This window comes from Lithobates pipiens, unplaced genomic scaffold (assembly GCF_037356315.1).
Source record: "Lithobates pipiens isolate NorthernLeopardFrog02 unplaced genomic scaffold, aLitPip1_a1.2 Scaffold_55, whole genome shotgun sequence".
NCBI classification, from domain to species: Eukaryota; Metazoa; Chordata; class Amphibia; order Anura; family Ranidae; genus Lithobates; species Lithobates pipiens.
In genome coordinates this window covers 4294719-4321189 of record NW_027507877.1, presented here as the reverse complement: position 1 = coordinate 4321189, position 26471 = coordinate 4294719, and the positions used below count along the sequence as shown (strand labels likewise).

At 45.2% G+C, this 26471-nt stretch overlaps 1 protein-coding gene across 1 annotated transcript in view; it reads left to right on the top strand.

The window, feature by feature from the left end:
* Nucleotides 1–4160, top strand: part of LOC143957704 (cytosolic phospholipase A2 gamma-like) — a 67519-nt gene extending 63359 nt beyond the window's left edge. Inside the window, exon 16 of the mRNA XM_077467396.1 lies at nucleotides 3806–4160. Within this exon, the coding sequence (XP_077323522.1) occupies nucleotides 3806–4137 (332 nt within the window). The 3' untranslated portion in view covers nucleotides 4138–4160. The remainder of the gene's footprint in view (nucleotides 1–3805) is intronic.
* Nucleotides 4161–26471: the final 22311 nt, after the last annotated feature.

Here is a 26471-nt window from a genome sequence, read left to right as displayed (position 1 = left end):
TTAGTTATATTCGTTAAATTTGTTTTCGGATTTCGTTTAGTTTTCTAACGAATACGAAAAATCGGTCGCATTCCAAATTTTTCAACCGAATTCGAAATTATTTCAACATGATTCGAAATGATTTCAACTGCATTCGAAACTATTTCAACCGGATTCGAAAATATTTTGCGACCCGAATTTAGGGCCATGTATCTTGGGGTCACTTGGTGCTAGAAACCCCAAATTTGTATATGTTCTAGTGCTAGTTCTATTGTGTTTGCATACCAAATTTGGTGTTTCTAGCTATAAGTGACCCCAAGATATGTGGCCCCAAATTCGGGTCGCAAAATGTCATTCTATGCTGCAGAAAAGTACTTTCATATTGCCCATTTCTGGGGTCGCTTGGTGGCATGTGACGTGGCAAGTGGACAATCCACAACTTGGTCACATGGCACTCATGTCAGGTTGCGTGGCACTCGTGTCAGGTTGCGTGGCACTAGTGGCCGGCTGCGTGGCACTCGTTTGGATATGTTGTAGTGCTAGTTATACTGTGTTTGCATACCAAATTTGGGGTTCCTAGCTATAAGTGGCCCCGAGATACGTGGCCCCAAAGTCGGGTCGCAAAATGTCATATTTTTCTAATTTTGATTCGAAATTCGTTTGAATTCGTTAGCATTGTAATTCGGATGCATCCGAATGTCTGAATAATGAAAATTCGTCTGAATTTAGATTTGGAACAAAACGAAATGCACATGTCTAGTTATTGTAATAAAAAAGGTTTGGGGACCTGGGTCCTGCCCCAGGGGACATGTATCAATGCAAATAAAAAGTTTTAAAAGCGGACGTTTTTTCGGGAGCGGTGATTTTAATAATGCCTAGTGAAACAAAAAAAGTGAAATATTCCTTTTAAATTTCATACCTGGGGGGTGTCTATAGTATGCCTGTAAAGTGGAGCATGTTTCCCGTGTTTAAAATAGTCCCTGCACAAAATGACATTTCTAAAGGAAAAAAGTAATTTAAAGGTACTCATGGCTATAATGAATTGTCAATCCCGGCAATACATATAAAAGTCATTGAAAAAAAAACGCCATGGGATTCCCCCACAGTCCATTACCAAGCCATTTGGGTTTGGTATGAATATTAAGGGGAACCCCAAATCAATTTATTTTTTAAAAATTGTGTGGGGGTCCCTCCAAATTCCATACCAGGCCCTTCAGGTCTGGTACGGATTTTAAGGGGAACCCGCGCCATTTTATTTTTTTTAAATGGTGTGGGAGTCCCCCCAAAACACTATACTAGACCCTTATTCGAGCACACAACCTGGCAAGCCACAGGAAAAGAGGAAGGGGACGAGAGAGCGCCCTCCTGAACCATACCAGGCCACATGCCCTCAACATGGGGACAAGGTGCTTTGGCTACCCCAAAGCACCCTCCCCAAGCACCTTGTCCCCATGTTGCTGGGGACAAGGACCTCCTCTCCACAACCCTTGCCCGCTGGTTGTGGGGGGCTTATCAGAATCTGGAAGCCCCCTTTAACAAAGTATTTTGAAAGGTGTGAAAATGGTAAACATGACACGGTCCCCAGACACATTTTATGACAATACCATGCATGTAAGCCTTTAAAATTAGCACTTAATTTCTCCCATAGATTTTTAAAGGGTGTTCCGTGGCTTTCGAATTTGCTGAAAACACTCCAAATTGTTCGCTATTCAGCAAATAGGCAAACAGCCGATGTTCGAGTCGACCATCGGGCTCATCCCTATTCTCAAGGTTTGTTTCCATAACTGAGGTCAACATCCCCCTGGCCCCAGGTCGGTGTTGGTTGGCCGGGTCATAGGGGTCAAGGGCAGCACCACCCCAGTTGGTCAGTCATTAGTTGGATAAATGGACCCGCACTTACCCCATCTTGCGGGCAGCACTCAGTGTGTTGGGCGGTGACAGTGGCAGCTTCTCACCAGGCTGCGGGCGGCTGCTTTCTCAGTTCCCCTACATCTCCTCCCTCCTCCTCCTGGTGGCCAATCTAATCGGATCTCCTTTTGGCCAATCGGGTGGCGGGTCTTGGTTTCCTGATTGGCCGGGAGGAGAATCAGTGTGACAAAAGCAAATATTAATTCGCTATTGTCACACAACTCTGCTCCCCGAGCCCACCCTTTTTTAAAGCCTATATATAGCCTATATGCGCTTAAAAACCCCTGATTGGAACCCATGCGTCTGGTGCCCTGCATGTAGATCAGAGGGACGAATGCATGGATAGGGGGATGGTGCCCATGCACCCCTAATGGACTGGCCGCCACTGCTCACACTTGTCAGTGCCTGCTTTCCAGTGGGATAACAAAGTCCACCGAGAGTGGCCACCGCTATGCATAGGCAGAAGATCTATGACAAGATAAAGCTCGAGTGGAGCACCACTCTCACCTCAGGATGGACTAGATGGATCGGCTCTGCTGGTGGCTAGGGGGAGCAGGCGGCTACTACAAGAACAAACACACATCTGCTGGCTGCCACCGAGAAAAGATCAGTTTCTATAACCACTTTCAGCCCCGGACCATTTTGCTGGCTTAAGACCAGACCACTTTTTGTGATTCGGCACTGCGTCGCTTTAGCTGACAATTGCGCGGTCGTGCGACGTGGCTTCCAAACAAAATTGACGTCTTTATTTCCCCACAAATAGAGCTTTCTTTTGGTGGTATTTGATCACCCCTGCGGTTTTTATTTTTTGCGCTATAAACAAAAACAGAGCGACAATTTTGAAAAAAAAACACATCATTTTTTACTTTTTGTTATAATAAATATCCCCCAAAAATATATAAAAAAAACATTTTTTTTCCCTCAGTTTAGGCCGATACGTATTCTTCTACATATTTTTGGTAAAAAAATCCCAATAAGCGATTATTGATTGGTTTGCGCAAAAGTTATAGCGTTTACAAAGTAGGGGATAGTTTTATGGCATTTTTATTAATAATTTTTACTAGTAATGACGGCGATCAGTGATTTTTATTGTGACTGTGACATGGCGAACGCATCTGACATTTTTGACACATTTTTGACACATTTTTGGGACCATTGTCATTTATACAGCAATCAGTGCTATACAAATGCAGTGATTCCTGTGTAAATGACACTGGCAGTGAAGGGGTTGACCAGTGGATGGCAGTGTAAGGGTTCAGTGTTCTTAGGGGCGTATTACTAACTGTGGGGGGGTTGGGCTTTCTTTTAGTGAACACGGATCTCTGCTCCAATCACATGGAGCAGAGATCAGCGTCACTTGTTGCTAGGCAGAACGGGGGGATGCTGTTTACAACGGCATCTCCTAGTTCAGCCACCCCGTGAGACGAGACGATCGCGGGTATGTCCGCGGCGATTGAGTCCGCGGGACCCGCGACCAGACTCACGGGGGTCCCGACCGGCTGGCGATGGCAGGGCGGCAAATTTAAAGGGACGTACAGGTGCGCCCATTTGCCTGCCCGTGACGTTCTGCCGACGTACATCGGCATGTGACGGTCGGGAAGTGGTTAATCAACGATGAAGACAACACGTTTCGGGGGGGTGGGTGGCTTGATAAAGGGGGACATGCCCCTGAGATGCGTTTTTGTCATGACTACTAGTGCAACATGACCATTTTAATCTCTTTGACATGAACTGAACTGAAGCACAGAAATTTTGACTTTTCTTTTTCTTGTGAATAAACTTTAAATGTTCCATAAGACATGTTTGAAAGATACTGGAGAAGTTGTCTTATAAAAATAATCTAATTGATCATTTATTATTATTATTATTATTATTATTATTATTTAATTATACATTCCGATACACACGTTTCTTTCAGATGCCGAAAAAATAGAGGACTTGAGTCACAAATATGCCACAATTATTCGTTCCTATAGTGAATCTACGATGAATGAACTGCTAGACATCGCTAAGAGAAATGTGGAGAGCAGCCGGGAGCAGATCCAATGCAAAATACAAGAATGTGTTCAGAGGTGTAACGAGAAGGGGAAAGTCTCAGACCTAACAGGCGAGAGGACGAATGAAAATGTCTGCAACTTGGAAAACACGATGAGGACCAAAATGTTTTATAGACAACCATTAGGACAAACTAACACAAGTTATTCTCAAAAGCTCAGCAATAACACCCACCATTGTTCCCTGACCATTTGAGGACATTAAACATAAGAGATACATCCTGAAAGAATTGTTGATATTTTTTTTTTTTTTTTTAGGACCTATTTCCTAAGCCCGACTCCTCTCCCCATGCTGCGGCTTCTCCTCCCCCCCACTGATATTACAAGCAATTACTTCCCCCACTCATATTTCCAGCAAGAGTGGCAGAGTAAACATAATGTAACAATGTTTTGTTGTATGTTTTAAATGTATCTAATAATTTATTCATATGTAGATCAAAGGTGTGACCCCCCCCCCATCTGTGTATAAAATCACTTAAGGTGGATGTAATCCCTTCCATATCTCCAGTGAAGTGACTGGCCTCGGGCGATACACAGAGATGAAACAAATCCTCCTACATAAGTTGTAGCTGTTTATTTTCAGCCCTGTCTCCTCCATGGACTTCTAAAGAAACACAGATTAAATGCTATTTCTCGGCTCCAGCAGGCAAGAGGTGGGGATCTGATGTTGCCCACTGCACAGTATAGAGCTGAGTGTAATCTGAGATCTGAGTGGAGGGAATGGAAATACTCCCTCTACAAAGGCTCCATGGGAAATGTGCACATCCCTGGCTGTCGGTCACCTTCTGTGTGATGGAGGGGGGCCTGGCCATACCTCAGGATTCTGTGGTGTCAGCATAACCTGCCAGAAGTGACTCGTGCAGACAAAATTAACACCATGTGCTCTGCTGGCACAACCCCCCCCCCCCCCCCCCCGTTGGTCTGTCAGTAGTCGGAGCCCCGCACTTACCTTATCTTGCTGGCAGCGCCATGGCAGCGTCCTGGGCAGTGGTTGTTTCTATCCAGGCTATGGGTGGCTGCTTCCTCACTTCACCTGCATCTCCTCCCTCCTCCCTCCTCCTCCTGGCGACCAATCCGATCGGACCTCCTTTCGGCCAATCAGGTGATTTTCCAGGAGGAGACTCAGTGTTACAATAGCAAATATTCATTTGCTACTGCAACAGAATTGGGTGGGATCAGGGCACCGCGCTCTATGCCCCAAACCCATCCTTTTATTTAAGCCAATTAGAGCCTCTGGCTCTAATCATATTCTTCAAAAAACGTCCAGCGCTCCACATGTAGATTAGGAGTCGGACGCATGGATAGGGGGGAGGTGCCCATGCGCCCCTAATGGATGGGACGCCACTGGATAATTTTTGAACATATAATTCACTCCAATGTACTCTAAGATATTATTACCTTTTAGGTAATCCTAATCAATATTAATCACCCCTAATCAACTCCTTTCCCACTTCTCCCCATTACTATTATTTTTATGCAGATGTTTTATTTGCTTCTTTCCATTACCATCTATCTTTTTTTTTTCATTTGTTTTTATTTGTTACTTTTTTCATTATCACGCAACTGGAAAATGCACAAAACTATTAAATAAAAATGTCTTATAAATTTTCAAATAACTTTGAAATGTTGTGTGACAGAAACATGATGTCTGTGTAATTTTAAATTATAGAATAAAATGTAAACCTTTTTTTTTTTTTTTTTTTTACAGTAAAACTCCTTTAAGAAAAAAAATCTAATGCTGGTCAAAATAGAATAAAAAAGGCATGTTTTTTAAAATCTTTTTTGTTTGTAAAAAAATATAATAAATGATTGCAGCCCTTTACCAAAGACCCTTTCGTGTTTGCAGTAAAACAGGATAATAGGTGGCTATGCATGATAACAACCACCAGTGTCAGAACCCAAAATATGCATTTGCAAGAGGGACAAACTTTGCAGATATAAGAGCTTCAAAAATCTGCATGAGATTTTTATCAAATTACTTCCCGGGTATCTTTCAAACATGCCTACATGTAGTTTGGATTTTTTTTTTTTACCACACAAAATATATCAAAATATTTAGTTCATTCCCAAGTCAAAATGTCTGTATTAGTCAAGTTTAGATCACATACAACACAAATTGTTATGTTGCACTAGTAACCATGATGGCAAAAAAGTTTCAGGAACATGCCCTCCTTTTCTTAAGACTTGAAAAAGAAGGCCATGCCCAGAAACACGTCATCATGGTTTCCTATAGACATCAAGCTGTTCTGTGGTGGCTGGCAGCTTTGTTTGTTCCGTCATAGCCACTCGCTAGCCGCAAGCTGGGTATGCTCTCTGAGCTTTAGCGGGTCATACATCTCCTGCCTGTGACTGTGTACAGAGGCAACCATTCTGTGCATTCTGTTAGCCAGATGGAGGGCCTGCAGTGATAAGTATGGGATTGCAGCCTGCTCCATCCTGGATTTTTGAAGACTGGCACATGGATTGCAATTTCAGCCCTGGCTGCCTGTGTTGAACCTGGGGACTGATATCAGGGCGAGAACCTGGGTCTCAATCTCAAGATTTGATCAGAAAGACCTCAAATGTAGCTTCAGATATCTGAGTGCTGAAAAGTTTGAGTTGCGCTTACCAGTAACATCTTTTCCAGTAGTCTTTCAGGACAGCCACATTGAGAGACTTTGGCTCCTCTTCCTTGGGAACCCTGCACCAGCCCCCATAAATTTTCACCTCCCCCCTGCCAGCCTCAGTTTTTTTCTAGATCACCTCTGGGGAGACACAAGAACACATTAACATACTATTACTAATTAATTGTGCCTGTGTTTAGGTCTTCAAGACCCCCTAAAAATTTTGGTGGGTAGCTAGGGCTGTCCTGAAAGACTACTGGAAAAGACGTTACTAGTAAGGGTAACTAATTTTCCCTCCCAGTCTTTCAGGACAGCCACATTGAGAGGCTAGACTAGCACTTAACACTGGTTTTGCAAGCCATTGTCCTTCACTTTCGCCCAATGTGACTGCTCACTTGCTGATACCAGATCCACTCTGGTCCAGTTTCACCACATTTGTGAAACACTACATACTGCTGCCTTTCAAATCTGCTCTGACGCTGCTTCAGCTCTTTCCGCCTGAGAAGCTGCCATAGCTCTGGTAGTGTGCTTTAATTCCCATGGGAGCTTCTACCCTCTAGGTTGTATACTCGGCTAAGGATTACCTTGAGCCATCTGGCAATAGTCTGATTTCCTAAAACTGTCAGCTCTAAATATCCTAGGATACATCTAATGTCCAAAGTATGGAACCTACATTCCCTTTTGTTTGGGGGATTAGGGCAAAAAGTTGTCAAAATTGCCTCCTGGCTTCTATGAAATTTCAAAGCCCCTTTAGCTGGGTCAGTCTTAAAAACTACTGGATTAAAAAAAAAAAAAAAAAAGCACCACACACAAGGGGGGGAGGGGGTCACTGCCAAACAAAATCCTTATGAGTTAGGTCCCTTAGAGCACAAACTTCTAAAGGCTCAAATGGGGGTTCAGTCAACCTGCAAGACCAGAGAAAGGTCCCACTTAGGGAAGGAAGAAGCCTGCACTGGTCTGTCTTGAAAGGGCTCTAAGAAGAAAAAAAGAAAAAAAACACCCCACACCACACAGAGGTTGGGGGTCAGGGATTTCTCTAGGTTTGCGCCAAGCACCGAGACTTGGCTCCTAAGGGTACTGATGGCTAGCCCTTTATCTGCCTGCATTGTAGAAACTCCAGGACTGCTATAGGGCTCTGCACTTTAAAAGTTCTCTAAGCACCATTCTCTAAAGCGCCCCAAACCTTTTGGTAGGTTCAGCGCATCTCCACCTTTTTACTATTGAGGAGGGTGGCTACTAGTTGTTCAGAAAAGCCTTTGCTTTTTAGTATTTCTTCAGAAGTCAGGCTAAGTTCCAGCGGCCTACCTGGGGACAGAACTGGGCCCTGTGATAGATCTTTTTGGGTCGGAAGGAGCCAGGGAGGTTCTGCTGCCAACTGCCTGAGGATTGAAAAGCAAGCCCTTTTGGGCCAGTATGGAGCCACCAACATCAGAGTGGTGTTTTCTGAAATTCTCAGAACTGCCGACAGAAGCACTGGAGGTGTGAAGGCGCAGCAAATGTTGAAATGCCAGCTGTGTGTCAGGGCGTCTACCCCTAGCACATTTTCCCCATCTGCTGAGAGAGAACAAACATGGGGCCTTTGCTTGCTCCTTGAGCCCACCTCCTACCCCCCCCCCCATCTCCTGACTATGAGGTCGAAAACCTCCTGATTGAGTACCCAGTCAGCCTCTCAGCTGCCTTCTGCTGAGGAAGTCAGCCACTACATTCTTTTCCCCCTTAGAAACACTGCTGAAAAGGGAAAGAGCATTGACTTATACCCAGCTGAGGATCTGAGGCTATATTTAACAGGACCCCTGTACCCGAACGCACCTGGATGATGCGCCAGGAGGTCTCCTCTGAAGGCTTTGAGTGCCAGTCCGGCTGCTTTTAGTTCTTTCCAGTTAGATGACCTCTTGAGTGCCTCTTTTTACACGTCTCCTGTGCCAACTGAGAGCCCAGGTGTTCCCCCAGCCTCTGCCGCTTGCATCCATGGTAAGGACTCTGGACATGGGAATGATCCACACGTGCCATTGTGACAGATTTATCTGCTTCCTCTACCACCAGAGGGATCTCTTGACCCAAGGAGGGATTGAAAGCAGAGTGTCTATAGACTCCTGGCTGTAATACACATCTTTAGAACCAGGGACTGCAGGGGACGGAAGTGTAGGTCTACCCACTGGACTGCCATAATGGCAGAGGTTAGTAAGCCGAGGGTTGACATGGCAACCCGTATTGATACCTGCTGGTTGTTCTGAAGGGATGCTACTGCTCGGTCCAGCTTTAGAATATTTTCTGCTGTGAGAAACTTTCAGATGAGCAGAGTCCAGCAGGTATCCTAGAGAGGAAGTTTGTTGAGCTGGAATTGGGGTCAGGATGGTTACTGAACCTGGAAAAATCCAGCCCATCCGGGTTGTTTTTGTTAATTCAAGATCCGTGATTGCTTGCTCTGAGGAAGCTGCGAAGAGGAGTAGATTGTCTAGGTATGCAATAATTGATACCCTTTGATATGCATAAGAGCTATGGCTTCTGCCATGACCTTTGTAAATACTCAGGGCAATGAGGATAGGCCGAAGGGAAGTGCCTGAAGCTGCAGGTGAATGGTTTCCTCTACCTTTAACGCCATGCGCAGGAACTTTTGAATGGTTTCTGCAATGGGGATGGGGAGGTAAGTATTTCAAATCCAATGACACCATGTAGCAGTTCTGGGGCAGTAAAGCCCTGACTGAATATTGATTACATCCAGAACCTTTTGTAGACACTCTGTTCAGGGGTTTCAGATTTAGAATTAACCTGTAACTTCCTGAGGGCTCTCACCATGAAGACGTGTGAATAAAAGCCCATCCCTTCTTCCTCTTGGAACTCTGAAAAACACATTTCGCTGCTCTAGTTCCTGCAATGCCTCCAGGAGGGCATCTGCTTTTGCCATACATTTTTGGAGAAGCGTGACTAAGCTTCAACTTGGAGGGGGCTTTGTAAATTCTAGAACATACCCCCTTCGTATGAGCCCCAGGATGAATTGGGGGGTTACTTCCCACTGTGGAAAGAAGGCCCCCAATCTTCCTCCCACCGAGACCGGTGAGTCACTGGGTTTATGGGAGAGAAAAAAAAATAATTGCTCTTCCTTTTCCCCCTACCCCTTTGGTTCCAAGTATTCTTTCCTTCTGGCCTCAGGAGGCTTTTTTGTGGACAAAATTCCCCCTTTGGGCAGAGTCGGGGTTTACGTTTCACTGGGAATGCCTTTTTAATCAGCGGTACGGTCTAATACTGTCTAGACCTGGGCCAAAGAAAATCACCAGTCAGGGGAATGCTAGAGTTTGATTTGAGGCAGTCACCTGGCCATGTTTTGAGCCAGAGGGTTCTTCTGGCTGAGTTGACTAGTGCAGTGGTCCTGGCTGACATGCGAACCGACTCAGCCGAAGCATCCACTATATACGCTACCCATTGCAGAATAATCGGACAGGACGACAAAATGGTTTCTTGCTGTACCTGCCTCAACGGGAACTTGAATTTGAGTAAACCAGTGTTCGAGGTTACGGGCCACCACAGTGATCGCCATCCCTGGTTTCAGATTACCTAGAGTTGATTCCCACGTCTTTAACAGGAAATAAAGTCTCTTGTCCATGGTCTCTGTCAGACCCCACAGATCCGAAGGCCAGATCTGTGTGTCTGGAAACTTGAGAATGCTGGATCCAATCAGAGGTTCTTGTTCCAGATTGAGGCAGGGTCATCCGAAAAATGGGAATCTTCTTTTCAGGGACCTGGAAAAGAAGGGTTTCTGCTCAGGATCCTGCCATTCCTTTATGACCATTTCTATTAAGACCTCATGAACAGGAAAAATTTTCCTGTTCCTTATACATCTGGTCATGGAGAGATAGGAATTGTTGTCTTCCTGAATACCCAGGGTGGTGTAGACAGCCCCCAAGAGGTAATCTACCTCAAAAAAGGGACAGCTTGTACCTTGAAGGTTTTCTGGACTCCCCGTCCCCATGCTCGCCTTCTGGTTCTCTGGACGAGTCAGAGGTAGCACTGTCTGGTTCCTCCCAAGCTTCCTCTATGGAAGCCCCTGCCACTTCTGCTGAAGTAGAAGCCCCAGGTTGGGGAGATGGAGAGCCCTGTGCTAAAAGCGGGTTTGTACTCTGATGCAAGCGAGGGTTTAACGGGAACCTATAAACCTTCAAAACAGGGTTTTAAATGAACGGTTGAGGACACCACCATAACCGATGCCACTAACCCCGACTTCTGCTCAGATGCTCTTTTGTTAACCAGCCACAATAAATTTTTAAATATTATTATTTATTTTTTTGGTAAAAAAGGTATATCCCTTTAAAAGTTAAGATTACCATACATGATAAAATATATATTTTTTGTACATATGCAGAGCAGTAGGGATGAGCCGAACACCCCCCGGTTCTGTTCGCACCAGAACTTTCGAACGGACCCCAAATTCGTACGAACTTTAGAACCCCATTGAAGTCTATGGGACTCGAACATTCGAAATTAAAAGTGCTAATTTTAACTGCTAATATGCAAGATACTGTCCTAAAAAGGGTTTGGGGACCTGGCTCCTGCCCCAGGGGACATGGGTCAATGCAAAAAAAAGTTTTAAAAACGGCCGTTTTGGCGGGAGCACTGATATTAATGACGATTAAAGTGAAAAAAAGTGAAATATTCCTTTAAATATGGTGCCTGGGGGGTGTCTGTAGTATGCCTGTGAAGTGCCACATGTTTCCCGTGTTTAGAACAGTCCCTGCACAAAATGACATTTAACGGAAATAACGTTATTTAAAACTGCTTGCGGTTTTAATGTTATATCTGGTTCCTGCAATATAGTTGAAAATCATTGATAAAAATGGCATGGGTAGCCCTCCCTGCCCATTACCAGCCCCTTTGGGTCTTGTACGGATATTAAGGGGAACCCCATACCCATATTAAAAAAAGGAAATACGTGTGGCCCCCAGGCCCTATATACTCAGAACAGCAGTATACAGGTGGTGAAAACAAGACAGGGACTGTGTAGGTTTGTTGTGTTAAGTAGAATCTGTTTGTAATTTTCAACTGGTAAATTTTTGCAGCTCCAGTCAAAAAATCTATTTTTAAGCTTTTTGGAAAACATAGGGAAGGGTTATCACCCCTGTATAATTTGTTTTGCCGTCCGTCTTTTTTCATCTCACTTCCTGTTGTCTCCTTCCGTTTGCAAGTAGGAAACGTTTATAAGTTGGATGTTTGAAAGTAGGGGCCTGCCCTATATGCTCTGCAGAAATGGTGGAACAAGGTGTTGGTTTTGCCACAACATTGTAAGCCCTCAAAGTGACTCTTGGTGGGCGCTGGAGCGCCCTGCTATGAACGATTATATCAAGAATTGTAATTACATGCCATTGTTGAACAGTGGTAGAAAAATTGACCTTTGGAGGTTGTGGTGCTGGTGCCACAACACTATAAGTCCTCACAGTTACTCTGGGTGGGCAAAGGAACGGGCCCTCCTGTGAAATATTATATCAAGAATTGTAATTACATGCCCCTGTTAAACAGGGGCTGAAAAATTGGGTTGCTGGCACTGGTGCTGGTGCCACGACACTGCAACCTCTCCCATATACTCTAGTTGTAGTGCAGGAATGAGCCCTGCTGCAAAGCATTGCATCAAAAATTGTAATTAAACGCCCCTGTTAAACAGGGGCAGAAAAATTGGGCCTTAGACACTGGTGCTGGTGCCACGACACTGCAACCTCTCCCATATAATCTAGTTGTAGTGCAGGAATGAGCCCTGCTGCAAAGCATTGCATCAAAAATTGTAATTAAACGCCCCTGTTAAACAGGGGCAGAAAAATTGGGCTGGTGGCATCACCCAGAACCAAAAATGTTCTTCCAACATATCAGCGGAGGAGGAATAGGATAGACAATCAACATAACAGGACAGTCTTGAAGGGATGTGATATTTCAAAAAAAAAAATTCGGTTACATCAGCTTCAGGTGCTTGGTAGCTGTGGGTGATCCAAGACTGATTCATCTTGATGAAGGTCAGTCGATCAACTGAGTTGGTGGACAGGCGCACCCTGTGAGCGGTAACAAAGTCACCAGCAGCACTGAAGATGCGTTCCGAAAGAACGCTGGATGCAGGACAGGCCAGTAGCTCAATTGCATACTGTGCAAGCTCTGGCCAGTGATCCATCCTCAAGACCCAGTAAGCCAGAGGATTTTCGGTGGGAAAGGTGTCCAAGTCTGACCTTGCCCCTAGGTATTCCTGGACCATGTAAATCAGACACTGGCGATGGTTGCTGGAACCGATCATACCTTTGGGCTGCGGACTAAAAAATTGTCTGAAAGCATCGGTCAGACGGCCACCTTCTCCACCGCTCCTTCTGACCGATGCCTCAGCAACATGTTGTCAAGGACCAGGAGTTTGTAACCTCCCAGTCTCTGGGAACGCATTGCACAGACCTTTCTGCAAGGCCTCCCGGAGATGTCTCATCCTCTGCTCCCTCTGCGGTGGCAAGATAAGGTCGGCAACCTTACTCTTGTACCGTGCATCAAGGAGAGTGGCCAGCCAGTAATGGTCCCTCTCCTTGATCCGAAGAATACGAGGATCCTTCTGCAGGCTTTGCAGGATCAGGGAGGCCATGCAGCGTAGGTTAGCTGATGCATTCGGTCCGGGGTCCTCTGGGTCACTAAGCACAACATGATCCGCAGCTACCTCCTCCCAGCCACGTGCAAGTCCACGGGTTTCTTGGGATTGTAAATCATCCCTACAAGACTGCTGTTGCTGTTGATGCTGAGTGCCAGCCTCCACCTCCATACTGACACAATCATCCTCCTCCTCCTCCTCATCCTCTTCCTGTGTGATGGGTGGCACAGCAGGAACACTGCCTGGATAAAGGGGGCCTTGAGAGACAAGGAAATCCTCTTCTTCCTGCCTCTGTTCTGCCTCAAGTGCCCTGTCCATTATTCCACGCAGCGTATGCTCCAAGAGGTGGACAAGAGGTACAGTGTCACTGATGCATGCACTGTCACTGCTCACCATCCTTGTGGCCTCCTCAAACGGTGACAGGACAGTGCATGCATCCCTGATCATGCCCCACTGGCGTGGTGAGAAAAAAACTAGCTCCCCTGACCCTGTCCTGGTGCCATAGTCGCACAGGTACTCATTGATGGCCCTCTGCTGCGTGTGCAGCCGCTGCAGCATGGCCAACGTTGAGTTCCACAGGGTGGGCATGTCACATATAAGGCGGTTCTTGGGCAGGTTCAACTCCTTTTGGAGCTCAGCCAGCCGAGCACAGGCATTAAATGATCGGTGGAAATGCACACAGACTTTCCTGGCCTGCTTCAGGACATCCTGTAAGCCCGGGTACCTGCCCAAGAACCGCTGCACCACCAGGTTAAGGACGTGAGCTACACAGGGCACATGGGTCAGTTGTCCCTGACGGAGGGCGGAGAGGAGGTTGGTGCCATTGTCGCAAACCACCATTCCTGGCTTAAGCTGTCAGCGTCAACCACCTCGCCTGCCCCTGCAGAGCTGACAAAACATCCGCACCAGTGTGGCTCCTGTCCCCCAAACAAACCAGCGCAAGCACCGCTGGTTCTGAGGACAGAGCACTGGAAGAGACCATGGAGGAAGAAGAAGAGGAGGGGGTGGAGGAGAGAGGTGTGTCACAACCAATAGTAGCATTTTGGAGGCGTGGTGGCGGAACAACCTCCAACACTACTGCACCTTGTCCTGCATCCTTCCCAGCTGCCAGAAGAGTGACCAATGGGCCGTGAAAGACAGGTAACGTCCCTGTCCATGCCTGCTGGACCATGAGTCAGCAGTAATATGCACCTTACCACTGACCGCCCTGTCCAGCGAGGCAAGGACATTGCCTTCCACGTGCCAGTAGAGAGCCGGAATCGCCTTCCGTGAGAAAAAGTGGCGTTTGGGGACCTGCCACTGAGGAACCGCACATTGTACAAACTCACGGAAGGGGGCCGAGTCTACCAACTGAAAAGGCAGCAGTTGAAGTGCTATCAATTTAGCCAAGCTAGCATTCAACCGCTGGGCATGTGAATGGCTGGGAGTGAACTTCTTTCACTGGTCCAGCAGCTGGGGCAGGGACATTTGCCTGCTATAATCGGACGTGGGTGTACTGCTAGCAGAGTGCCCAGAAGCACTTGGCTGTGACACACCTAATTCTACACCTTCATTCCTCTAGGGGGCAGGTTTCTGAGAGGACTGAAGGTCTAGTGGGGTTGGAGATGCCAGCTGATGAGGAGCAAGGAGAGGTCTGCTTTGTTCTTTGGTGTGGGTCTTTGAGGTACGCTTGCCAACGAGCTGCATGGCAGGTCAACATATGTCTGGTCAAGCATGTGGTGCCCAAGCGGCTGATGTTTTGGCCACGTGAGATACGCTTGAGACATATGTTTCAAATAGCAGCGGTGCGATCTGATGCACTCGTCTCAAAAAAGGCCCACACCAAAGAACTTTTAGAATAACGCGCAGAGGTAGCGCCCTGCACAGGCAGAGCTCTGCGGTGTGATTCAGTCGGTGTGCTCCCCCTAAGCTGGCCCCCGGAGGGCATCCTGCCTCGTTGGACATGTGCCTCCTCCTCCTCCTCCTCCTCTCTCCTACCAGGCACCCACGTGGAGTCAGTGCCCTCATCATCCCCTCCCTCTTCATTGCTGTAGCAAACCTGGCAATATGCTGCAGCTTGTGGAACATGACTGCCAGATTGCTGTCCTTCTTGAGCATCCCCTCTCTCTGCATTCACGCTACTGCCTTCCTCTAGCTGAGTGTCATCATCAGAGGCTACAAAACACTGGGCATCCTCCTGGAGCATGTACCCAACACTGTGCTCAAAGAGTTCAGGAGACTCCTCAGGAGGACGTGGTGGGTCTAGGGAAGGAGTCACTGATGATGACATTGAGATGAGTGAAGAAGATGCGTTGGCAGCTTCTTTGCTAGTACCCTGAGACTGGGTGAGAGAGGATGAGGAGGATGAAGAGGGCTTGGTCATCCACTCTACCAAGTCGTTGGCATGTTGCGGTTCAACATGTCCAGCTGCCGAAAAGAAGGACAAGTGTGTCCCTTTATGATAGAACACCAGAGATAAAGGGGTATATACAGATGTATACTGTGCTGTGCTGGAGGCACACATAACTTCCAATAACTCCTGCAGATGGCAAGTGGGCTCAAATAGAGAAGAGCTATGTAGGTGGATATAGCGGTGTGTACTGGGTACAGAGCACGCAGACAGCACGCACAAGCTCCTAACACTACTGACTGCAAGCTCTATTATAAAAGATAGATCACTAGCTATATAGGTGAGGTGAATATAGCGGTGTATACTACGGTCAGGGCACGCAGACAACAACCACTACAGAAGAGCAAGATCGAAAATCGGCCGATAACGATCGGTGTATACTGTGTTGAAGGTACACAGAACACCCACTAACTGCTTCAGACGCCAACACACTACACAAGCCCGCCGCGCTGGCGGCCTTATATAGTGTGGGGCGTGTACTACACAGCCTGAGCTATGATTGGCCACAGGCATCCTGTCTGATGATGCAGTGCATTGTGGGCCGTGAGCGCCACGCGAATTTGGCGCGAACGGCCCATAACGTTCGGAATTCGCCGAACGGGCAAACAGCCGATGTTCGAGTCGAACGTATGTTGGACTCGAACACGAAGCTCATCCCTAGTGGTAGGCTGTAGATATGAGCTGTGATACGGAAGGGTCAGTATGTATACCCAGAAGAGGTGTCTGTTTCATGGAAACGGGATGTAGGCAGGATTGCTGTCAGTAAGTGGATGGGAAAGCCACTTCTCCTGTTGCCCAGTTTATCTGGATTGTGCGCTTGCAGCCAGAGTATGCCCAAGATGATGGGAAACAGAGGAGATGGAATAATGTCCATGCGTAGGATTTCCTGATGACCCCGGTCAGATATAGCCAGCAACGGATGAGTCTCATGTGTAATAGGCCCGGACCTGAGATGGGATCCATTGGCCAGATGGATAGCTAACTGGTGTGTCTTAGCTTGCAAGGGAATTTGGTGGAGCAATGCAAAGTCTTTATCCATAAAGCAACTGCAGGCACCGGAGTCTACTATGGCAGGTAACTGGATGTTTCCACTGGGGAACTGGAGTGAATGGGACAGAGTAACATGAGTAGACCCCTTCCCTACTGAGCAGTTGGCAAGATACAGAACAGGAATGGATCTGATCTTGGACTTGATTTTTGCGGGCCGCACCGGGCAGTTCTGGAGATAATGTCCTGCCATTCCACAGTATAGGCATAAGTCCTCCTCCCGCCTTCACAACCTCTCTTCACTAGACAGTGGAGAGCGAAAAAGTCCCAGTTGCATAGGCCTTGCCTGCATGTTTGTTGTCACAGTTGTAGGGTCAGCCCTTTCCCTTTTCCCTTTCTCTGAACCTGTGATAGAGTTGAATAGCAAGGTTAATGAGGTGGTCAAGAGAGCTGGGGACCCCAACTAGAGCAAGTTAATCTTTAAGGCCTTCAGACAGACCAGGGCGGAACTGATGCCACAAGGTTGCTTCGTTTCATCCTGTATCGGAGGTCCACAGGCGGAATTCTGCAGTATAGTACTCGGCGGGTCAATGACCCTGTCTCAAAGTATGGAGGGCTGATTCTGCCGTGGCTGTGCGCTGGGGTCCTCATAGAGCTGGGCCATTGCTTTGAAGGAGGTAAGGGAGTCCAGCGTCATTCTATTTCATTCCAGGAGCTGCTGAGCCCATGACTTTGAATCTCCAAGAAGCAGGGATGTGGTAAACCCCACCTTGGTGGATTCCAAAGAAAACGTTCTAGGTTGCAAAGAGAAATAAAGTTCACAAGAAATTTGGAAGGCACGGAACTTGGCCGAGCACCTGAAAACCGCTCCGGTGCAGGAACTCGAGGTTCAGGTGTTGGCATGGCTCCTGTGAATGCAGGAAAAGTCTGTCTGGATGTGGGGCAGCCAGGTGCATTAGCAGGTTTTGAGATTGAAGAGTTGGAGACTGTGGATTGAATACGATCATCCAGTCGCAAATAACTTTCCTGCAGGGTGCTGACTGCTTGGGTCAAAGAGGCAAGTTGTTGGCATAGCGATTACATAGGGGAAGCCCCTACCTCAATCTCCAACATCTGGCTGAGTGGTACTGCCACATACCTGGTGGAGATCGAGCTGTGGAGGGGGCTTCTCTTGCACCTCCTGTCCAACACCCCTGATAGCGATGATAGGGAGTGGAGGACACAGAGTGGCATGAGGGCCTGTGTGGCAGATGACACTGGCTGTACTTTGGCAGGAACAAGGTAACTTGAGAGCGCTGGGCCAGAACTGAGGACAGGCGCTACGGGACGCTGGATCAGTAGCTGGAAGCATAGCCGAGACGTAAGCCAAGGGTTCATCAGTAGCCGGGCAGAGCAGGTACCAAGTCATGAGGCAGAGGAAAATACGGGACACAGGCCGGGTTCAGTACACAGGCAGGCAATGTGGCACAGGAACATCAGGCAGAAGCGGTGTCAAACACAAGCCGGGGTCACAAGTAGGCAGGCGGAGGTCAAGAGGTGGTTCAGGCAAGCCGGGTCGGGATGCAGAAAACTGGTTCAGGATCGGGTAATCAAGTACTAGCTGAAGAGACCACTCAGCAAGTTGTGCATGTTACTGGCAGGTTTAAATAGGTGGATTGGCGCCAATGCGCGCATGTGTCTTTTCTTGAGCATCTCCTGGATTGTCCATGCCTGTGCACCAGTGTGCGCTTGTTTCCCGGGTTTCCCTTACACTAGGTCATCTGGGTCATTGGTGCCTGGTAGGAAAAAACAAAACAAAAGGAGCACGGCTCACGCAGCCATGAGAACAAATATGGGATACTAAGTCCTTGTCCCTGTAGTAACCGTGAAGATGGAAGACTCTAAGTCTCTTTCTACTGCCGAATGTATTCCCAATGGGTTCCTTGCTGCTGGCCATATGACAGTACTCTGGCTTTCCTATTGTGACTTGTATATCACTGGACCACAGATAAGGAACAATTAACCCTCTCTTCTCCTCTCAAAGGTGACGAGACAAAGAAAAACATAAAATAAAATTCACACCAAACCCCTCCCAGATGCTATGACCATATAACACCTGCACAATAACTTATGGGCTACTGGGTCATTTATAAATACAGAAATATCATATGGCAGTAGGAAGTAATGACTACCATCAGATACTGCCATATGCACAAATACACAATGCACAAATGGGAACTGGGCTCTGATTGAGCATTGTGATGTGTGTCTTTCTTAAGGTCTGAAGTATACAATGTACAAAATGCTATCTTCAAAAAAAGTGCATATACTTGTATATTGTAATATTCTCATTTTCACTGTAATATTGATATCCAATAATTCATATTGATGAAGTTCCAAGAAAGTCTGTTCAGTTCTTGTGTAAAAACTCAAATTGATTTAATAATAAAAATGGCAAAATATTACAAGAACAATATCAAAGTATAAAATGTCATTAATAATGTATAATATTCTTAAGATGAAGATTGATAAATAACATTTTTTATTCTGTTTATTTAAGATCTAATCCATTCATTCATGTGTTAATATTTGTTAAAATGAATATTAGATTCTAAGGCCGCGTACACACGGGTGGACTGTTCGCCCAACTTTGTTCGTCAAACAATACGACAAACAGTCCGCTCAAAATTAGCATGAACGGACTTGACCACACACGATGAACGAACAGTCCGCTGAAAGCGTGCGCGATGACGTGAACGGCACGTACGACGGGACTAGAAAAACGACGTCCTATACACTGCAATGCAACCTTCGCCGTGTAAATCCTTTCTGAGCATGCGCGGAACTTAGTTTGATGAACAAGCCTACACACGAGCGGACTGTCCGCTCAAACCAAGTTTCAGCGGACTGTCTTACGGGAATTCCGAAAAACTTTGTTTGTCAGACTGTCCGCTGAAACTGTCCGCTGAAACTGTCCGCTGAAACTGTCCGCTGAAGCCCACACACGAGCGAACTGTCCGCTGAAGCCCACACACGAGCGGACTGTCTGCTGAAACACTGTTCAGCGGACAAAGTTGGGCGAACAGTCCGCCCGTGTGTACGCGGCCTAACATTTCCCTCTCAAAATGATTGATTAAACAAACTTAATCATTTTCTTAACTAAATCCATTCATACCTCAAATGCATCACATTCGTATCCAAACATACTTTTAGATCTTAAGTTAATTGACTTGAATATATTTTCATTTTTGATTCTATATAAGGAAAAGTGAACTTTTTTAAACAGTTTTGCTTCATATACCATAAAAATATTTTCACCCTTATATTCTTTTTCTTTTACCAAATCCTCTTAATTTCATAATTCATAAATGTGACATTGTACAATACTTTGAAATATGAATGTCTCTTCATACATGTGTTTCATACTTTCCCCTCCAAATTGTATTTGGCATAAATCGTATCCATACAGCCTTTCAAAAATTCTTTGTCAAAATTTGAACTTAAAATATGTTTTTTAGCTTCAATTAATTCATATATGTGAGATGATTTTAAAACGAATTAGTCCTAACTTGTCTATATGACTTTAGAAAAAATGTACTGTTATCATAATTAACACCAGATGTTCCTCCTACCTAGAGTGACTCTGTTGTAAGGATGTTTAACCCTTCCAACTCTGAAAATGTTGTGATTGTAAAAATTAATCTGTTAAAAAAATAAATAAATAAATAAACTCATCTTGATATGATAAACATGTCACAAAAATATATAGAGATTTTTTCCTCCTCCTTGCACTCTGTAAAGTTGGAAAAACTTTATTGAACATTAAAAGACAACGATTATGATGAATCTCTGTCAACTCTTCTCCCAGAACTGATATTCTTAAACTTCATGGTCTTGTTTGTCTAGAAATAATACAGTTCTCTTTTTTTGGTGACTTACAAGTCAAATCCTGAAACAGAATGAAGTATCATTATTTTGAATTTGATTAATGCAAAATATAATTATAAATACAATTCTAACTTTTTTTTTTATCATGATGTGAAAGACATATTTTAGTAAAAACATTTCTAATTACCTTACTTTGCTAGATTCTTCTTAAACTTACCTATACTCATGCTGCTATTCTGTGTGTTTTAAATTATAACAGGATGCAATTTCTTTTTTTTGTCATGATTTGAAACCTAATTTTCCCAAAGAAAGGTTTCACATCAACCCCAGAAGACTGAAGCAAACTGTATCCATTCACTTCTCCTCTTTAAGATTTAGAGTAATGTGTGTTGTACTGTAATTTTTTTTGCATATTTCAATTCAGCATTTTCTGTAGAATTTTTGCTGAATAGCATAACCATTCTTTGGGAAACACATAGGAAGACCTGCTGAACAACTCTTATATTAACAAATACTGGCTCAAAGCATCTCTCAGCACTTGTTCTAAAAATACAATTTACAGGTTTTCTGAATACGTTTAAGTGAGAATGTTCTGTTACCAAATCTACCTGTATAGATTTAAATTTTAACGTTTAAAAAAAAAAATGGGCAATATTTGTCATATAATTCTCCTGAATTAATGCTCTTTAAAAGAATTTCTAATGATAGACCAGGTATCATTAATATAATCCTACTAGATCTCACAATCTTTTCTGTTACTTTGACTGCAAAATAAACACTTAACAATTGTTTCAAATGTGTGTCAAAGGTCTTTAGCATGTTTGTAAAACATCTGGAGAAAAAAAAAAATATCTATCTATATATATATATATATATATATATATATATATATATATATATTTTCCGTTCATCATCTTTTTTTAATTGAGACATAATCGCTGAGATGGAATTCTCAGATAAATCCGTTTGCAAAACAGGCATTGACACACCAACTTTGTATTCAATGAAAGACCTTTCTGCAAATCCCTCTTCAACACTTCAAAGGCATCTGTCTGGGTTTGACTCCACTGATCAAACACAACATCTTTTGTCTCGAGAAATTAAATAATGGTTTAACTTTATCATATTTCTATAAAAAAAACTCTTTGTAACAATTTACTTTACTAAAAAAATTGATATAATGCCTTGTAAGATGTTGGCATTGGAATAGCAGAAATGTTTCTAACTTTTTCATGTGATAACTGTCTCTGTCCATGATTAATTTGAATATAAAGCAATTCTACTTGATTTTTAATTACCTGTACTGACTTTGTGTTCAGTTTCAGCCCTGCTGTTTGTAACCAAGTAAATAACTCAGACAAGAGTGACATGTTCCTCTATAGTCTGTGTAGACAACAAAAATGTGTCCACATGCAGGAAAATACATTCTGGTCTAGATAATTTTGATAATACTTTCTTTAAACACTTGTACAGCTAACAGAGTGCCCGCAAGTACTTGGCTGTGACACACCTAATTGTACACATTCATTCCTCTCAGTGCAGGTTTCAGAGAGGACTGAAGGTCTAGTGGGGTTGGAGATCCCAGCTGATGAGGAGCAAGGAGAGGTCTGCTTTGTTTTTTGGTGTGGGTTTTTAAGGTACGCTTGCCAACGAACTGCATGGCAGGTCAACATATGTCTTGGCCACGCGAGAGACGCTTGAGACATATGTTGCAAATAGCAGCAGTGCGATCTGATGCACTCATCTCAAAAAAGGCCCACACCAAAGAACTTTTGGAATAACGTGCAGAGGCAACGCCCTGCACATGCAGAGCTCTCAGGTGTAATTCAGTTGGTGTGCTGCCCTTAAGCTGGCCCCTGGAGCGCATCCTGCCTCGTTGGAGATGTGCCTCCTCCTCCTCCTCTCTTCTATCAGGCACCCACATAGTGTCCGGGACCTCATCATCCCCTCCCTCCTCATCACTGGAACAAACCTGGCAGTATGCTGCAGCAGATGGAACATGACTGCCAGATTGCTGTCCTCCTTAGGCATCCCCTCTCTCTGGGCTCACGCTGCCTTCCTCTAGCTGGGTATCATCATCAGAGCCTTCAAAGCGCTGGGCATCCTCCTGGAGCATGTACACAACACTGTGCTCGAACAGTTCGGGGGACTCCTCAGGAGGACGTGGTGGGTCTAGGGAAGGAGTGACTGATGATGACATTGAGATGAGGGAAGAGGCCGCGTTGGCAGCTGCTTTGCCAGTACCCTGAGCCTGGGTGAGAGAGGATGAGGTGGTTGATGAGGGCTTGGTCATCCACTCTACCAAGTCTTTGGCATGTTGCAGCTCAACACGTCCAGCTGCCGAAAATAAGGCCAAGTGTGTCCCATGGCCATGTGCTGATGATGACGATGCACCACGTCCAGGACCAGCACTGTTGTCTCTAGACACAGAGCCTGCTTGCCCTCTTTTATTGGCTTGTGACTGTCTGCCTCTCCTTGTTGGCCTTCCAGACATACTAATGGCCTGCAGGGAGATGTAGCTGCACAAAGCTGGGACGTATATATACAAATTATATTTTTTTTACTAAAAACACCACATTTTCAAAAAACATTGGTCATTGGGACAGAAAGTGAGATGAAATCTTCTGAAGAGGTGCACAGACAGAAAAAAAACACAGGGGTGATAACCCTTCCCTATGTTTTCAAAAAAGCTTAAAAATAGATTTTTTAGACTGGAGCAACACTTTAAAAATGTACCAGTTCAAAATTACAAATAGATTCTACTTAACAACAAACCTACACAGTCCCTGTCTTGTTTGCACCGCCTGTATCTTGCAGTTCTGAGTATATAGGGCCTGGGGGCCCCATGCCTTTCCTTTATTTAATTTGGGTACGGGGTTGCCCTTAATATCTTTACAAGACTCAAAGGGGCTGGCAATGGGCAGGGAGGCTACCTATGCCATTTTTCTCAATGATTTTCATCCATATTTTACCAGACATTACATTAAAACCGCAAGCAGTTTTAAATGACTTTTTTTCTGTTAGAAATGTCATTTTGTGCAGGGACTGTTCTAAACATGGGAAACATGTGCCACTTCACAGGCATACTATAGACACCCCCCCCCCCCCCCCGGAAGATATTTAAAGGAATATTTCACTTTTTTTCACTTTAAGTGTCAATAAAATCACTGTTCCTGAAAAAATGGTCGTTTTTAAAACTTTTTTTTTTTGCATTGATACATGTCCCCTGGGGCAAGACCCGGGTCCCCAAACCCTTTTTAGGACAATAACTTGCATATTAGCCTTTAAAATTAGCACTTTTGATTTTGAAGGTTCGAGTCCCATAGACTTTAATAGGGTTCTAAAGTTTGTGCAAATTTTCGGTCCATTCGCAGGTTCTGGTGGGGTGTTCGGCTCATCCCTACCGCAGGGTGCCCCCTTCCCCAAAGCACCCACCCCCTGTTGAGGACATGCGGCCTGGTATGGTTCAGGAGGGGGGGGGTGCTCGCTCGTCCCCACCCCCTTTCTGGACTGGCCGGAGGGCGTGCTCAGATAGGGGTCTGGTATGGATTTTGGGGGGACCCCGTGCTGTTTTTTCAGTATAGGGGGTTCCCCTCAAAATCCATACCAGACCTAAGGGCCTGGTATGCTCTTGGAGGGGAACCCATGCCGTTTTTTTTATCAGAGAGGGGACATTGTCGCTTCTTTCTCACGTGCGCTGAGAAAATGTAGGAGTAGTCATGCTTATTAGCGCCTGTGGCGTAAGACTAAGTCTCAGAGAGTTTTCAACCAATATAAATCTGCCCCTTCCAGCCTCCTCTCTGCCAAGCAGACCTATTTTATTCTCATTAGCAACTTATCATCCCGTCCCCATCAAATCTTCTCTACCTTCAACTCTCTACTTTGTCCTCCACCACCTCCACCCACTCACTGCCCAGGAGATCGCCAATCACTTCAAACAGAAGATTGATACAGTTTGCATAGAGTTCTGTTCCAATGCCCTCCAAGCTTTACACTTCATGCCCACAGGCACAATCATTACTTCCTTCTTTCAACCCCACTACTATAGATGAGGTTGCTAAACTACTTGATAATGTCCACCTAACCACCTGCCCTCTGGATCCTGTTCATTCACAAATCCTACATTCACTCTCTGGCTCTATGCTACACTCTCTAACCCTCATCTTCATTCTCTCCCTCTCTTCTGGCATCTTCTCCAACTCTCTAAAACATGCACTTGTCAGCCCCATACTTAAAAAGCCCTCACTGGACCCATTCAATCTTAACCTACGCCCCATCTCCTTGCTCCCCTTCTTATGCAAACTCCTCAAACGTCTGATCTACAACCGACTGAGCATCCACTTCACTGATAATAGCCTTCTTGATCCCCCTCAGTCTGGATTTCATCCTCAACACTCCACAGAAAATGCTCTCCTAAAACTAACAAATGATCTACTAACGGTCAAAACCAATCGACACTATTCTGTATTCCTACTCCTGGACCTCTCTGCTGCCTTTGATACAGTTGACCACCCCCTCCTCCTCAAAAAACTCCACACCTTTGGTCTCTGTGACTGTACTCTATGCTGGTTCTCTTCCTACTTATCCAACCGCACCTTTAGCGTTTCTTACAACTCTACTTCCTCCTCTCCTCTTCCTTCCTTTGTTAGGGATTCCCAAGGTTCTGTTCTTAGACCTCTCCTATTTTCAATCTACACCTCCTCCCTGGGTCAACTGATAGCCTCCCATGGCTTCCCCTATTTCTCTACCCCTCAGCTCACTCCCTCTGTCTCCTCACATATCACTAATTTACTATTAGATATATCAGTCTGGATGTCACACCACTTCCTCAAACTCAATCTATCCAAAACCAAACTTATAATTTGTCCTCCCCCATATGCCCCTTCCCCTGATCTCTCTATCTTAATCGATGGCACAACTATAAGCCCATCCCCACAGGCCAAGGTTCTAGGTGTAGTCCTGGACTCTGAACTCTCCTTCAAGCAACACATCCAATCACTGTCAAAATCCTGCCACCTCATCCTCCGCAACATCTCCAAAATACATCCCTTTCTAACCGATGACACAAGAAAGCTCTTAATTCCCTCGCTGGCCATCTGTCGACTACTGAAACTCCCTTTTCATTGGCTTACCTCTACATAGTCTATCACCTCATTAATCCATCATGAATGCTGCTGCCAGACTCCTCCACCTTACCAGTCACTCTGTATCTGCTACTCCTCTCCGTCAATCCCTCGACTGGCTTCTGCCTGGCCAAAGATTTTAATTCAAAATACTAACAACTACATACAAAGCCATCCACAATTTAGCCTCCAACTGCATCACTAGCTTAGTCTCTAAATACCAACCTACTCGTCCTCTTCGTTCCTCTCAAGACCTCCTGCTCTCTAGCTCCCTCATCACCTCCTCCCATGCTCGCCTCCAGGACTTTTCCAAAGCATCTCCAATCCTATAGAATGTCCTACCCCAATCTGTCCGCTTATCTCCTACTTTATTCGTTTTTAGACGATCCCTGAAAACCCTTCTCTTCAGAGAAGCCTACCCCACCCACACCTAACTGTAGTAATAAATATATATAGTGGTGGTTAGATGATTAATTCGTTATTATAAGTACTCTTCCGCAGCAATCCAATTCTTCCAGAGAGATGCACTTTATTGACTTCCAATACAGGACAAAGTCTTGCAACAGATGACAAAATATCCAACAGAGTATGTCTTACAGATCTAGAACATATTCAGAGCTCCATATTCCTTAAAATCCTGGTGCCTTCACACACACACACACAGACAAGACTAGACTGTCTGAATGCCAGCTTGAATGTCCTCTCAAGTACTGGTCTGACACGGGGGGGGTTCTGCTAGGTCAACCAAATGTTTCCCATGAATACCTCTCTCCAATCTAATTACCATTAATAAATACTTTTTTCTATGGTCCTACAACTTCCTTAAGTTAAAACAATGTATCCATTGAAATGTTCAATTAGCTTAACAGGCCGTACCTCACAAACCCAGGTAGACTTGCATAAGATTAACACATCAAAGGGTCTTCAGCTGCCCCTTTGATATGTTAAAACGCATTTGGCTTG